Source organism: Salminus brasiliensis, chromosome 24 (assembly GCF_030463535.1).
Source record: "Salminus brasiliensis chromosome 24, fSalBra1.hap2, whole genome shotgun sequence".
NCBI classification, from domain to species: domain Eukaryota; kingdom Metazoa; phylum Chordata; class Actinopteri; order Characiformes; family Bryconidae; genus Salminus; species Salminus brasiliensis.
The window spans coordinates 4,422,267-4,434,455 of NC_132901.1; the positions used below are offsets into that span (position 1 = coordinate 4,422,267).

Sequence of the window (12,189 nt, forward strand, 5' to 3'; positions counted from 1 at the left end):
AAAAAAACTTTCAGGAGGGCAAATATAATATATTTAAAAAGACTGTGTCTAAACTTTGACATTCAGAACCGTGCATGGAAATCTAAACAGATATAAAGAAGCTAAACTCAGATTTTATTATAATATCTCAAATGTAAAAGTGTATGAGGGTAAGAACCAACTTCGCGTGAGAACTCTGCTGCATTCACACCTCCAGCACACACAGGAAACTGTTGGTGGTACTTGGTCACTTCCTGCATTAACTCCACTAATGCAGTTAAACTAGCCGAGCCGTGCAGCAGTGCTGTAGTGTTCCTACAGAGACGCAGTAACTCAGTGTTTCAGTCTTTCAGAGATTAGAGATGTCTCTCAGTGTTTGTGATGTGAACTACTTTGAGAAGCTGACCACAGCAGATCTGTTACAGTGTGGTTTGGACTCAAGTGCAGTTAATTAATGAATTTATTTATTTATTTATTTATTTAATGAAACTACCCCTTTTTTGGGGGTATTATTTTATGGTGCATGTAACAGATGTTAAATGTCTTAAGACAAGACAAGATTGATGCTTTGGTGAGACTGTGACTGAGGTGGGGCTCGAAATCTCAACCCTGGTAATGGGAGTCCATTGCGTTTCAACTGCACCATCTAGAAAAAAGGGCAAGAAAACAAACAAAGGAAACACCAGGGGTGTAATGTGGTGCTCACTTACAGCGGGGTTTGAACCCAGGCCGCCGTGTTGGAGGGCCGGCGCGCTACTGAGTGAGCTACCACGATCACGTGACCAACGGGCCCAAGTGCAGAGTCTTTCAATCTTAGAGCAGGTAAACCGGAAATGAAAAATAAAGCCTCTCAGGACTCAAACCCAGGCCGCCACATCGCGAGACTGACGCTCTGCCACTTCACCAAAGCGGCAGTTATGAAAGCTGCCAACAAATGAAACTTAAAAAGGGATGGGTTTAATAAACAAACAAAGGACACCAGGGGAGAGCTGGCTACCTCTTTAACACTAGAGGGAAATACAACTGAGGGCAAAAGGATCTCCCAAAAGAAACCAGAAAACTGAGAAGTTACAGGGAAGACAGACACTCCTGCCTTCCTCTGGTACACGAGTGTATGTGTGCAAACACACACACATACACACACACACAGGCACACACACCAGGGAAGACAGACACTCCTGCCTTCCTCTGTAACACTAGTGTATGTGTGCAAACACACACACATACACACACACACACACGGGCACACACACCAGGGAAGACAGACACTCCTGTCTTCCTCTGGTACACGAGTGTATGTGTGCTACGCGCACACACACACAGACACACACACTGCACTGACACAGGGAGACAGACTCGGGAGAGACACACGAAGGGGAGTGACACACACTCAGTCTTCCACTTGAGAACTACACAGGCACACAGACACACACACCACCAGAATCAAAAGATCCAGCAGTGGGGCAACTGGATCTGTGTGCCTATATAGCCTACTGCCCAGGTGTAGGGAATTGGGCTCTTTTACTGGCTGGGGTGACTCGGGGCCTCCCCCTGGTGGCAGGAGGAGGCCTTGCCCTAGAGCTACCCCTTACAAGGGGTGGCGTTTACTCAAACAAAGGACAATCTAAACCTTTTCCAACTCATTTTCCCTTTCCCGTGTTCCCTTTCACCACTGATTGCAACAAACTCTCTTTATTTCTAACTTCAGCTTTTCTTCACTGTTCATGATTTAAACTCTTTCATTTTTAACTTCAGCTTTTCTTCAGTGTTCACGACTTAAACTCTTTCATTTTAGCTCTTGTTTTTCTTCACTATTTGCAGCACAAACTCTATTTTTTCAGCCCTTGCATTTTTTTTTTCTGACTGGTCACAACTTAGACCCACTGTCACCATTCTACAGTCTACAAAGATGCAACTGGGAATCAGTCATTGATTACAACCCAATTGGAAGCCATTTAACATCACTATTTACGTTCTCGCATTAATGAACATGGAAGTGTGATAATGATCTATTACATATAAAAAATGTTCTGGTTACAGCACTATAGCTAGGCTTGTCTAGGCTATGCCATAAGGCTACTGTGAACCAGCCAATTACAGAAAGGCTTATTTTTTTATGAACTCGAACCAGTTAAATCATTCCTATTTTAACAACTAAAGCTCATGTATCTGTGTTTCCCCCATAGAGTGTCACTCTGCAGGAAGCAGATCCTACAGACTGACTGCAGTGTGTCTGGGGCTGCTGTGTGTTCTTCTGCTGACTGCCATCACACTGCTGTGGATCAACTTCAACAACCTGACTGCAGAGAGAGACCAGTTACACACCAGTTACACCAACCTGACTGCAGAGAGAGACCAGTTGCAGACCAGTTACACCAACCTGACTGCAGAGAGAGACCAGTTACACACCAGTAACCCCAATCTGACTGCAGAGAGAGACCAGTTACACACCAGTAACCACAACCTGACTGCAGAGAGAGACCAGTTGCAGACCAGTTACACCAACCAGACTGCAGAGAGAGACCAGTTACAGGCCAGTTACACCAACCTGACTGCAGAGAGAGACCAGCTACACCAACCTGACTGCAGAGAGAGACCAGTTACAGGCCAGTTACACCAACCTGACTGCAGAGAGAGACCAGCTACACCAACCTGACTGCAGAGAGAGACCAGCTACACCAACCTGACTGCAGAGAGAGACCAGCTACACCAACCTGACTGCAGAGAGAGGGCAGTTACAGACCAGTTACACCAACCTGACTGCAGAGAGAGACCAGTTACAGACCACTTACACCAACCTGACTGCAAAGAGAGACCAGTTACAGACCAGTTACACCAACCTGACTGCAGAGAGACCAGTTGTAGGCAGAGTAGGACGGGCTGCAAAGAAGTTAAAACACAGTTAAAAACACAGCAGACAGATGAGAGTTCATCACAGTTAGATAAACATGGTTAGAAAAACACAGTAAGAACTCATTTAGATGAACACAGAAGAAAACACTTAGAAGAGCCTGGTTAGATCGCAGTCAGAACACAGACCAAGACAATTAGAAGAACGTAGTTAGACCACAGCACAGTTAGAAGAGCACAGGTTTGGGTGCTGATCTTCTCTGTGATCTCCAGACTCCATCTATAGTTATATATGTATATATTAAGTGTGCGGTTGTTTTTGTGAATGTGTAACTGGTTTGTACTTCAACAGGAGTTTTAGTTAACAAGCTGAGAAGTTGGGAAGCTTGGATTTGTCTGACTGACAGTGAAAGAGTCTGGAAATTGGTGGACGGCTCAGCACTGACCACTGAGTAAGAGAGCACTGAACTGAACACTGATCATGATGCAGTTACTGACTCTCACTCCTCACTGCTCTGATAAACACACTGATCCTCTGATTCTCTCTCAGATGGAAACTGGATGGAAATTCTCTCTCTGGAAAACTGGAGAACCCAATGGATCAGATGAAGACTGATTTTCCCTGTTATTACCAGTTTGTTTGGATCTGTGAAAAGAGAATATTATGAGCGTGTATGTGTGTGTGTGTGAGTGTGTGTGTGTGAAAGAGAGTCTATAAATGTTATTAGATTATTTTCAGTTACTTTAGGTTTGTAAAAAAAAAGGAAAAACCTCAAATTAGGCACAAAACTTTACAATAAAACTGAAATTCAGTGGTTAAACTATCTATCTGACACAAGAAGGAGTTAGAGGAGAATAATTCCTGGAAAGTGACAGTAGAACATGTAGTGATATGACTAGCGTGCTCAGATAACTTTTACCAAGGTCTTAAGTGCCTTTATTATGCTGCTCTGTTGTTTGATTTTGCTGCTGTCAAAACTGACTTTCCCCGTGGGATAAATAAAGTGATCTATCTATCTATCTATCTTAGAATTGAATCAGGTATCGGATGGTTTGAATCATTGTTCAAAGGATTCAAATCTCTTTCAAAATATTTGGATCACTGTTTAATCAGTGTTCAGAATCAGGATTGAACTGGGTTGAATTTGGTGGGAGCAGTTTGTTCTAAAAGTGATGTGAATCTGGTTCTTTTGTAAAGCTTGCTGTGAATATGAGTGTTAACCTGAGCAGGATTCAGTGAGCTGCTAGAAGAAGAAGCTATGAAGAAGGTCTGCTCTCGTCTTAATCTTACGATGATAAAACTCACTGTGTGTTTCTCTCTTTCTGATTTGGATGTTTTGGGAACTTCAGGGTGTTCGTTTTTAAAGAACTGCTTTTGTTACTGCTGTGACAGAATATATGGAAGATTACGGTAATTTATGGCAATGCTTTATAATAAAATGCTGATTAAGATTTAATGTATTTGTCTTTTTCCATAAAAACAATAACCATAATAAATTCCACAGCACTACACAACATATGAGTCTGATCAGTGATTGGTCAGTATTTTAGAATCCTTTTAGGAAGATCCAGTTAGCATTTTAAACATCCTGAGTTGGGGAGTCACCTCATAATGATCCACAAGAGGGAGCCAATCAGCAGCTTACAAGCAGATGCAACCAGTGTCTGTATTTTTGAGTTCCTGTATCCGAAGATATTGAGTTCACACACATTACTGTAGAACACACCAGCAACGAGCTGTGCATGTTTCTTACAGTCTGTTAGTCCTCATAGAGTCTTTAAAGCACAGAGTCTGTACAGAAGTGTGATTTTCAGCAGGAGAACTGCCTCACACACATTCAGTCCTGCTCCATTAGAGAATAGAGAAAGTGTTTGATTGTATACAGAGGTCCCTGCGAGTCTCCAAATCAGCTGTTGATCAGTAAGTGTGTTGATTTGTTGATTATTGAGGATGATAAATGTATCCCAGACTCCACCAAGGTCACCTTACTGGACTTATTAAGCAGAACTGATGTTTCTTCTTCTTCTTTTCTTTGTTTTAATGTGAAACTGAGTTCTACACAGTCCGCAGACTGGAGTAACCTACTGAACCCAGCACAGTGCCAGAGAGACACTCACACACTGCTTAACAAACTTGAGTGGGCTCAGATCCTCTTTGTCTGCAGTTATTGTTTTCCCCCAATAACACTTCACTGAAACCAATGCTAAAAGTATGATTGTAAGAATACAGAGTAGCCGACTGACCTCAGCTCAGTTTCTCAAAAGCTTCTTACTATTAAGATGAATTAAAATGTTAAGTATTAACTTAACTCATCCCTGTAGCAGTCAATAAAGATTAGATAGATTTAAATGGTCTAATTATTACTGACATTTATAAATGTGTTACTGCTGAAGATTAGAAAAGGTATTCAGGGCACAAAATAACAAACTGGAGGCAAAAAGCATTCAGTTAAAATAAAATAAAAAACGTGTTTGAAAATGTCGTTTCGAAGATAAAACCTCTGGAGGATGAAGTGATAAAAAGGATGATGCGAAACAAAACGTCAGGCTGGGGAAACGAAGACCCAGCGACTCTGTTTTCCGGTACTCTGATAAATTGTTTAATCAACGTCAGATTAAAGACTTTGAGGGAAATGGTGTCTGGTCATTTTACCGAAAAAGAACAAAAACAGGGAACGTGAAATCCATTCTATGCTGGTTCAGACACGAAACACGAGACCCATCTCGTTGAAAGGTGGAATGATAAGCGTTAAGGTGAGATCCGCCTTTCAACAACGATGCATAACTCATCTAACGTTATATGGACCACGACAACGCCTACAGAGTTCAGCTGGAGGTGCGAACGGCTGAGGTTGTATAAGTTTGTGTAAAAATGACTAGGTACCTTTTTCGCTTCACTCGAAAATGAGACCGAGGAGATCATTGAAGGTTCGCTGCTGGAATCTGAACTTTTAGACATGAAACCACTATGAAACCACCCGTCACCGGTAAGTGAAACGTTTTTTTTTTTTTTGTTTTTTTTTTTTTTGTTGTTGTTTGTTAGTTTGTTTTACCTTAATCAGCTTCCACAGTTCATGACGACGACAATGAATGGGAAAACAACAAACGGGTGAGGTTGATGATGATAATGAGGTGAAGGATGAGGAGAATGGTCGACGTGAAGAAGAAGAAGAAGAGGGGGAAAAAGAAAAAGTTTCTAATACATGTCGGAGAGTGAAACGGGGAACCAAGAAATGATAAAATGACAGAAATGTCAAAGATTTTGGAAACGATCTGCGCACGAGCTCTCAATGATATGATCAGAGAATGGAATGAGCAACAGTGTGAGGGGTGTAAAATTGACCATCCATCCCAAAATCAACACAGTTTCCTGGATGTGTTAAAACAAAAGTGGTTCAGCGTTCTGGGCGAATGCGAGAGCATCCTTCACCGAGCCATGCTTCTGGAGTTTGGAGTTACCGACCAACCGGATGGATTTGTAAAGAGTATCCTGAAAACGTTTCACGACCATGATTAAAGAATGATTAAGAATCTTAAAGAATCTTCATCCGACTATCTTTCCAAAAATCCCTTTGAGGCGTTAATGAATTATTTTTACAATGATGGGTTTAGTGATAAGTGTGAAGAGGCTGCTGCATCCCTGTATAAAATTCTAATAAAAGCCTGAGGTTGGTGAAAGAAAAAAATGCTGTTGCTACTGTTACCCCTTTGTTTTTCTGCACGCTGTCATTTCGTTTATTAAACATGTTCCTCTTCTCATTTTCATGTATTTCATGTTATACATATATATCTTGACGTAGACAAACAACAACAACATTGTATTACTCCATATCCATATTTATCATGTTTTTAACTACATTGATTAAACGTATATAGCATGTTTTGTATTATTAATGCAAGGTATTATTACATATGGTGTTTAACAAACTTCTATTAATCAATGTTATAGACTTTTTTTTTTTTACTTATTAGGTGTTTCTAAACAAAAAACAAACAAAATGCATTATAAAAATAAATAAAACTTTAAAAACCATCTACGGCTCTTTTTTCAAGTTAAAAAAAATGGCGGAGGAGGGTAGGAGGAGCGGGTTCTTCTGGAGGTGGGATTTATAAATACATATATATATATCTCTTTTGAGAGGTTTTGTTTTGTTTGTTTCCTTTATTTAGTTTTGGGGTTTTATTTCTAAACCTCATGGCAACGAATGAACGTTTAGAAAAACCTTTATCAGGGAGCTTGAGCGGTAGACAGAGTTTTATACGAGGTCTTAAGGACTCCGGTTCGTTCATAAACAAAATGAGGCCGATGTTTTTCTTGAGTGTTCAGACACCTATTCTTTACATAAACCTAGACGAATTAATTTAAGAAGAAACATGGTTCTAGTTTTGGAAAAGGATGCTCAGTGGCAAATAGATTTTTGGTGGATTTAAGTAATTAAAATAACGCCTGGAAAAACCTTTTGAAAAGATATAACATTAGACATTTCACTACGGCTGGCGGACTGTGGTATGTTTAGGTATTTTACGGGGTTAAACACTTACAGGTATTTAGATGCGTTGAAAGATGTAGTGCATTCATACAACCATATCTTTCACAGATCTATCGGAATGAAACCCGTTGAGGTGACGAGCCATAATCAAGTTCAAGTTTATCATAATTTATATGGTAAACGGTTTGGGGTTAAAAAGATCCGGCTATCCAAATTTAAAGTGAACGACGTGTTCGCAATTCCAAAGGTTACCAGCAAACTTTTACTATGATTATTTTAAACCATGTTTTAAAAAGAGACCCGCCCATGTATAAACTTAGGGATCTGGACGGAGAGGTAATAGAGGGTTCTTTCTACAAAGAAGAAATGCAGAAAATAGTCGTGCTGGAAAACAGAACGTACCGAACTGAAGAAATATTGGCTAGAAAAAAACGAAATCCGGCGTTCAAATAAAAGTTGGATGGAAATTTGATTCGTGGATAGATGAAAGGAATGCTCGACCTTCCCTTCCCGGCCTCACAACTAACCCATTACCGCGAGACTTTTTAGCCAGGTGGACGTTTCTCTGGGCGATAAACTGATTTCCCAGAGCAGTTCGACCTACGATCTCAATTTTCCGCCGGCATGTTTAGAATGGATACTGCGGGACATATGGACGACGCTGACTCCACTGGAGAGAACCAGGGCCTGGCGTGGAGGAGCGAATTCAGCGAACGGAGCCGGGTTTTGAACTGCTGGGATACATAGACAAAGATTTTGGATTTCTGAAAAAAACTTCTTTTAAATTCCGTGGACGTGAGAGTTAAACTGCTGCGTAATAAAAACGAATTAGTTTTGATGTCTTCCAATGAACTACGCATCCTGTCGGCTCTGCTGTAAGTCAGAAAAGTCAACGTCTCGACGGGTGTGAAACTCGCTCTCGCCTCCGCTCCGTTCAAGTATCCGCTGAAACGTGTGACCGTTAAACTGATCAGTGTACCAAGTGGGACAAGTGCCTAAATTTACAGCGTCCTGGGATTCGTCCATAACGAGGCCTTTAAGGGTTCTTACACTGCAACCCTTTTCATTTTCATCACTATGACGTAGAATCTTTACATTTGACGGCGGATGGCGTTTCCTACCCCACTACGCCTTTCCGCCCCGTTTTTAACCGCCAAAGATGTCTAAGAGAACATGTTACTCTGGTCAAGGCCACGGATCGCTACCTAAAGGATCAACCTTTGGCCATCAGCAGAGAAGACTATCACCGACGTTATACTTTATTCGCTTTCAGCTTGACCCCGGATGAAGCGGGTGGCGATCATGTGTCGCTGATCCAGTCCGGCAACATAAGACTGGACGTTCGATTCAGAACCCCCGGCCCAACACCGTTAACGTGGTTGTTTTTGCCGTCAACGACAACGTTCTGGAAATCAATCATAAATGAGAGGTGTTGAGAGGTGTATTTTTAACAAGAGGGAGAAAGGAAATGGACACAGGTCAGATACCCAAAACCATGTATTGCATAAGAGACTTTAAAGGCGTTTATCCGTGCGATCTTTTACCCCTGGACGAAATACTAAGCTCGACCTTCGGCCTACATTGTTAACACACAACCCCACTATCTGTCGGGTGAACACTGGTTGGCAATATTTTTCTCGTACGGCTCCCAGCCTGACTTTTTTTCTGAAAAACATTTGGAGATTTATGAAAAGGACCGCGAACCGTATCTTTTTTAACGCCAGACAAGTTCAAGACTATGCGTCCGACACCTGCGGTTAACACTGTGTGAATGTTTTACGCCGTCGTCTAAACGGCCTCGGTTTTGCCAAAATAATACCATTCTTATACCAGTGATACCTTGGAAAATGATCGTATGGTTAAGCGTTTTGTGAAAAGTTTGCAAACTTTTGATTATTAGTGTCATGTTCTGGATTGTTTTCAAAATTGTGTGCCTTTGCTGTGAATTTGTCAATAAAATTATTCAAAAGAAATAAAAAAAAAAAAAAAATTATATACGTGTTACTGTTTTGTGCGTGAGTGTTTGCCAGAGTGTGTGAGAGAAAGGGTGTGAGAAAGTGTGTGTGTGTGAGAGAGAGAGAGAGTGAGAGAGAGAGAGATATTATATTTAAAAAGGATAACATAAAACACAAAAACATAAAGAAAACATAACGAAAAATAAAAAAAGCAATCATTAACCGTAGTAAACTTTATTTAATCAATGCATAAATGTTACACTATTTTGGTATATTCCATACACGTTGTTTATAAAAACACACAGCATGCATTTTTTAAACCTCTATAGTTGTCCAATAAATATGAAAATTGGAATCAGAATAAGAAATTAAAAAATGGATAAACAAAGATCATTTTTTAAAGTAATTGTTTTTTACTGTTTGATCAACAATCATGACAAAAAAATAAGTTCGGACAATCTGGTCTGAAAAAAGCTGTCGATAAAGCGTTGTTTTAAAAAAAGGTTCGGTCATGCAAATGATTTTATTACCTTAATCAAACTGGGTAGGATTTTGTTTTTGGTCAGAAAGTTGAGCAGGAAATACGAATCGTAACTGCCGCTGTTGTGAGCTGTAAAGGTAGAGTGTGTGTGAGAAACCCAAGACTGAGCACAGGGCTAGAGGTTGGCTCTCCTTAAATAGGAAATGTATAGGTGTTGCTCATTGCTCCTAATCAGTGTGTAGTGGATCTGGGTTTCCCACTGGTGACTGGGGGTGGCATAGCAGGTTGCCCAGCCACAGTCTGCACCCTTACAGGACCCCTCCCTCTGAGGAACGGCACCCGACATGCCCAACCCCGCAGCACGGTCATGTCTGAATGCCTGAATGAGCTCAGGCTCTGGAATGTTAAAAGAAGGGACCCAGGAGCGCATCCCAGGCCCAAACCCTTCCCAGGTCACCAGATTCTGAGTGCAGCCCTGGACCAGCCGTGAGTCCATGAGATGCCGAACAGTGTTAGCAGGTGACCCGGCGACCAGATGTAGGGTTGGATGAGCCGGTACCGAGGTAAAAGCTTCAGGCCAGAGATGTGGAATGTTGGGTTGATTCGCACTGGGTTTACTCAGCAAAGTAACTTGAATGGGCAAGTCTTTAGTGGAGAGTCAGACGCAGTGACCTGGTCATATGGTGGGTCCAGGTCATTGTTTTCCGATCTGCGGCTTGCTTCTGGGCTGCCGAGACAACCTGGAGAGCGGTTCGGGCTTTCCGCTAGGCCTGCTGGCCTCACCTAACAAAATGCCCAGCTGCTGAGACCCCCACCTCATCCTCCTGCTCTGGAAACATAGGAGGACATACCCAAACTGGCACTCAAAAGGGGACATGACCAAGCATGAGTGCCACAGGGTGCTATGGGCATACCCCGCCCAGAGGAAGAGGCCAGGCTCTAAACTCTAGGTTGACCCTCTCAGTCTGACCATTGGATTGTGATGAAAGTCTGATGATAGGCTCACTGAGGCACTCAGTAGCTGGAAAAATGCTTTCCAGAACCTACTGGCAAACTGCGGACCTGGGTCAGGGTCACTCCAAAGGGTCTCCAATCCCCAGCGTAGAGGAGCCAAAATCTAAATCTCAGGTACTATGGGTTTTGGTGGCTGCTCAGAGGATGGAGGATCAAACTGTTTGGAGAGGGTATCAGGCTTAGCATTCTTTGAACCTGGTTGATGTGACAAGAAAATCAAGCCGTTTAAAGAACAGAGCCAACATGGCCTGGCGAGGATTTAGATACTTGTCTTGTTGAACATAAGCCAGGTTTTTGTGATCTGTCCAGACCAGGAACTGGTGTTTAGCCCCCTCCAGCCTGTGCCCCCATTCCTCCAATGCTAGTTTCACTGCCAAAAGCTCCCTGTCACCAACATCATTGTTTTGCTCTGTAGGTGTGAGGTGGTGTGAAAACAAAGCACAGGGGTGCAACTTTGTGAGCACCTGCACGCTGTGACAGCACAGCCCCAACACCTATATAAGAAGCATCCACTTCTACCAAAAAAGGAACATCAGAATCTGGAAGCTGTTACACTGGAGCTTTTCAAAGGCTTTCTGGGCTGTACTGGTCCATTGAAACCGTTGCATTGTTTTCTTTGTTAGGGAGGTTAGCAGAGCAGCAAGTGTACAAAAATTCTGGACAAAGTGCCAGAAAAAAATAGCAAAACGCAAAAAGCGCTGAAGCAGTCAAAGAGAAGTGGGAGGAGGCAAGTTCACAATTGCGTCTGATTTGGCTGGATCCATGCTCAGCTGGCCCCTGAATACCACAAATCCAAGGAAGGAGACAGATGGCACATGGAAGAGGGATTTCTCCAATTTTACATGGAGATGGTTCTCCAGGAGTAGCTGGAGAATCCTTCTTACATGACCCACATGTTCCTCCATGGAATGACTGTAGATGAGGATATGATCCAGGTAGACAAAGGCATAGCGGTCTAGGGCCTTCCTCAAGACCTCTTTTATGTATTTTTTGAAGATGGCTGGTGCATTCATCAACTCAAAAGGCATAACAAGGTACTCATAGTGGCCTGATGGAATTTCATTCATCACCTTCTCTAACCCCGGATAAGGTTGTAGGCACTGCGCAGATCCAGTTTGGTAAAAACTGGAGCCTGCTGCAGTGCCTCAAAGGCAGTAACAGTGATTGATTGTAATTTTGTTTAGACCCCAGTAGTCTATGCAGGGACGAAGCCCACCATCCTTTTTTCCTATGAAGAAAAATCTCCTGCTGGAGAGGTTAAAGGCCGGAAGAAGCCTGAAGCCAACGCATCTTGTACGTAGTCCTCCATGGCTTTCCGCTCAGGGCCGGAGAGGGAAAACAGGAGAGGTATAAGGAGATGTGTTGGAGTCCGTCACAGTTCTTTGGCTTTTCCCAATAATTCTGGACATGTTGGACGCAT

General features: G+C 42.3%; 1 protein-coding gene across 1 annotated transcript in view; it reads left to right on the forward strand.

Annotated features, from left to right (window-relative positions):
• The first annotated feature begins 341 nt into the window (after window positions 1–341).
• Window positions 342–12,189, forward strand: part of LOC140546340 (uncharacterized) — a 29,890-nt gene continuing 18,042 nt past the window's right edge. Inside the window, exons 1-2 of the mRNA XM_072669529.1 lie at window positions 342–420; window positions 2,166–2,379. Coding sequence (XP_072525630.1) covers window positions 342–420; window positions 2,166–2,379 — 293 coding nt within the window. The remainder of the gene's footprint in view (window positions 421–2,165; window positions 2,380–12,189) is intronic.